This window comes from Penaeus monodon, chromosome 20, assembly GCF_015228065.2.
Source record: "Penaeus monodon isolate SGIC_2016 chromosome 20, NSTDA_Pmon_1, whole genome shotgun sequence".
Taxonomy (NCBI): Eukaryota; Metazoa; Arthropoda; class Malacostraca; order Decapoda; family Penaeidae; genus Penaeus; species Penaeus monodon.
In genome coordinates, this window is record NC_051405.1 from 1725686 (window position 1) to 1728598 (window position 2913).

Sequence of the window (2913 nt, forward strand, 5' to 3'; positions counted from 1 at the left end):
GAGCAAAGAATATTATCCAAAACCTTTTTAAACTCAGTGACAGAATACCACTGGAATTAAGATCAAACACTGTACAAATAATGTGTGATAGCTGTACGGCATCATATATTGGTAAAACCACCAGACGTCTCACAACACGCATCTGGGTATTTCCGACCCAACTGGCATCCAAATGGCCAAACCACCCTTTTCGGCAATCGGGAACCACGCAGTTGACACAGATCACCCCATATGTCGCCCATACTTCTCAATCTTAGCAAACACTCCATAACCACCAGCATCTGCTCATCATGGAAAGCTTACTCACATCCATCCATAAACCAATACTCAGTAACAACGAAAGCTCTACACCACTCTGATGCTTCTAAAGCCCCCAGCCTTTGACCGTATGCAGTGCCCAAGGGGTTGTGTGTTTTTATTTCCGTTTCGTTCCGGTTTGTTGATTTTCAGCCATTAATTTCTCGTTTTAACATAATTAATTTGTTCCGTTTGTTCTAGCCATTTAACTTCAAGCTTTTGCTTATATTAGTTATATGTTGTACTTGTTTTATAGCCATATTATTAGTTTTAAAGCTTCTAAAGCCTCATTTTTATTTACTTTTAGTTTTGTCAAGCTTTTTGCTTATTTTATTTGTTGTTGTACTCGCTTTGTTGCTCTTTTTTAGTTTTCAAGTTTGTGAAGCCCCATTTTAGGATATTAATGTTTTTATTTGGATTATTGACTTTCTCCCAATAGAATGGATTAATGTGAAGTAATGCGAAACGTTGCCTAAATAAATATAATGGTGTTTATCTTCTTAATAGAAGCGAATGCCACGCAGTGGACCCATCACTCATCACTATTATTGTTTACCATTTTCATTACTTTGGTTTTGTTGTTCTTGTTATCATCATTAACTATATCACCACCATTATTAACAGTTTTGTTGCTGTTAACGTCATTTTAAAAGGCGCCACTGCAGGGTTCCTCGATGCTCATTCATTTGTGTCTGAGTACGGTCTCTCTTTGTGATGATGAGGTAAGACAAACGAAATAGTGGATTTTGGGAAAGAAATAATATGCATACAACCGTGTCGAGTATTTTGAATTTTGAATTTTGTATCAATTGAATTTGTAGAAATCATTATTATTTACTTGTGACTATTCGGGGTATACTAGTTCAGGGACGAATGAAGAGATAGTTTTCAAACACATTGTGTTTGAAAACTAGAGTTTTGATATATCAACATTCGGCGGCATATGGGATATTTTTCAATTCTCATTATTGATACCCTAGAGGTATCAATAGGCTATTCGCAGCCAAAAAATAAGAAAAAATCGTTCATTATTAAGATCGCTATACGAGATGTAGCGAAGCGCTATGAAATGACGTCATGACGTCACATCATCGTTATTGTTCACATAAAATCTTGGGAACAAGTTGTCTATTTTTCTGGAAGGTCTTGACTCCGAACAGTTTTGATTTTAGTAGTAAGTGTCCATTTCAATAGCCATTATCTGTCCGTCATGGAAGTACCAACCTTTCATATCTAGAGCTGCACTCACGTATTTAGCGAAAAGCTAAAAAGAAAGAAGGGAATATTACTGAAATGTTTTGTAAGCTTGTAAGTCTTATGGCAATTCAATAATGTTTCACAAATCAATTTGCTTTTATGTCTGCTGTTCTTTCCCATCAATTAATTTACTTATTTTTGTGGAACATTCTTTTTGTAAGCACTTGCTCTTCTCATGAACAGGGGCAAGCTGTTGATTCCGAGCACTTGTCAGAGTTCACGGAGGAAGAGAGTGATACTCCTGTGGGAACTCAGGTGAGAGGATTCCTTCGTCTGGACCTGCTGTATCTCCGTCCATTCCTTATAAGGCGTGTAACTCATCAGGAGGTGAGTTCCATACTGTTAACGTTTTTGAAAATGAAATGATTTCATCTGTAACTTCTGGCTGACATGAGTGGTCAAACTTTCATATCGTAATTTTGACGCTTTCAACAGGTGAGATCACATGCTTATGACCTAAAGAAACAATGCTACCAGTCTATCAATGTGCAGCCATCTGATTCAGAGGAAGAGGAACTGTTCTCGGCAACTTAAGGGAGATGTACGAATGAAAATGTTTAGGAAAATGTGAAAACAATGTAGGTCATAAAATGACTTCCATTTATGGAAAGAAGTATAAACACTTCCTGCCAATAAAGTGCCATGTAATACACAGGAAGTTGCTGACTGAAGGGATAGAGAAGTATAGGCACTGTGCAAAGAAGCACTTTATGTATAGTCATTTGTTCACTTTCTTTAGTGGCCATTTTTATCATTTGTATTTTAGGAGTCTGCAAACTAAGTCAGCCTTTGTGGAAAGGCACGCAAGTGAATTCTTTCTTTCTTCGGAAGCTGTGTCATTTTTTAGGCATTTGCGCTGCTGATTCTTGTGACTTGATTGAGTAAGATGCAATGGAAATGATTTTGGAAATTGGATACAGAAAAATTCTATTTATTAGAATTATCATTTTAGACTGAGTTACGTAGAATTTTAAAACAAATTGAAATGTTTAATGCTTTATTGTAACTTATTTGGCTAAGATAATTTCTGAAGCATAATTATGAAGTAGCTGTTAAAAGGGTATATTTCTTTTATTGTCATCACTGGATGTTTGTTTTTTAGAAGTAATTTTTTTACTAAAGGTGATATTTTTTTCTTTATAAATACGTGTTATTGAACTGTAAGAGAGGTCAAAGATTTCAGAAAGGTAATTGCCTCAAACTGACTTCGTCAATTCTGAATCTTAAACAGGGTATGATTAGACACAAACACTGCTTTTTCAGCAAGTCATAGTATTTTACATAAGAGTTATGGTTTTGAAAAATCTCACTCGTTTTATGAAGAAATTTCTGCATCAAGTGTGAGTGTGAGTGAGTGAA

At 35.7% G+C, this 2913-nt stretch overlaps 1 protein-coding gene across 1 annotated transcript in view; it reads left to right on the forward strand.

The window, feature by feature from the left end:
• LOC119585574 (sodium/hydrogen exchanger 8-like) overlaps positions 1-2846 on the forward strand; it is a 20369-nt gene extending 17523 nt beyond the window's left edge. The window contains exons 14-15 of the mRNA XM_037934241.1: positions 1738-1881; positions 1990-2846. Of these exons, the coding sequence (XP_037790169.1) occupies positions 1738-1881; positions 1990-2088 (243 nt within the window). The 3' untranslated portion in view covers positions 2089-2846. The remainder of the gene's footprint in view (positions 1-1737; positions 1882-1989) is intronic.
• Positions 2847-2913: the final 67 nt, after the last annotated feature.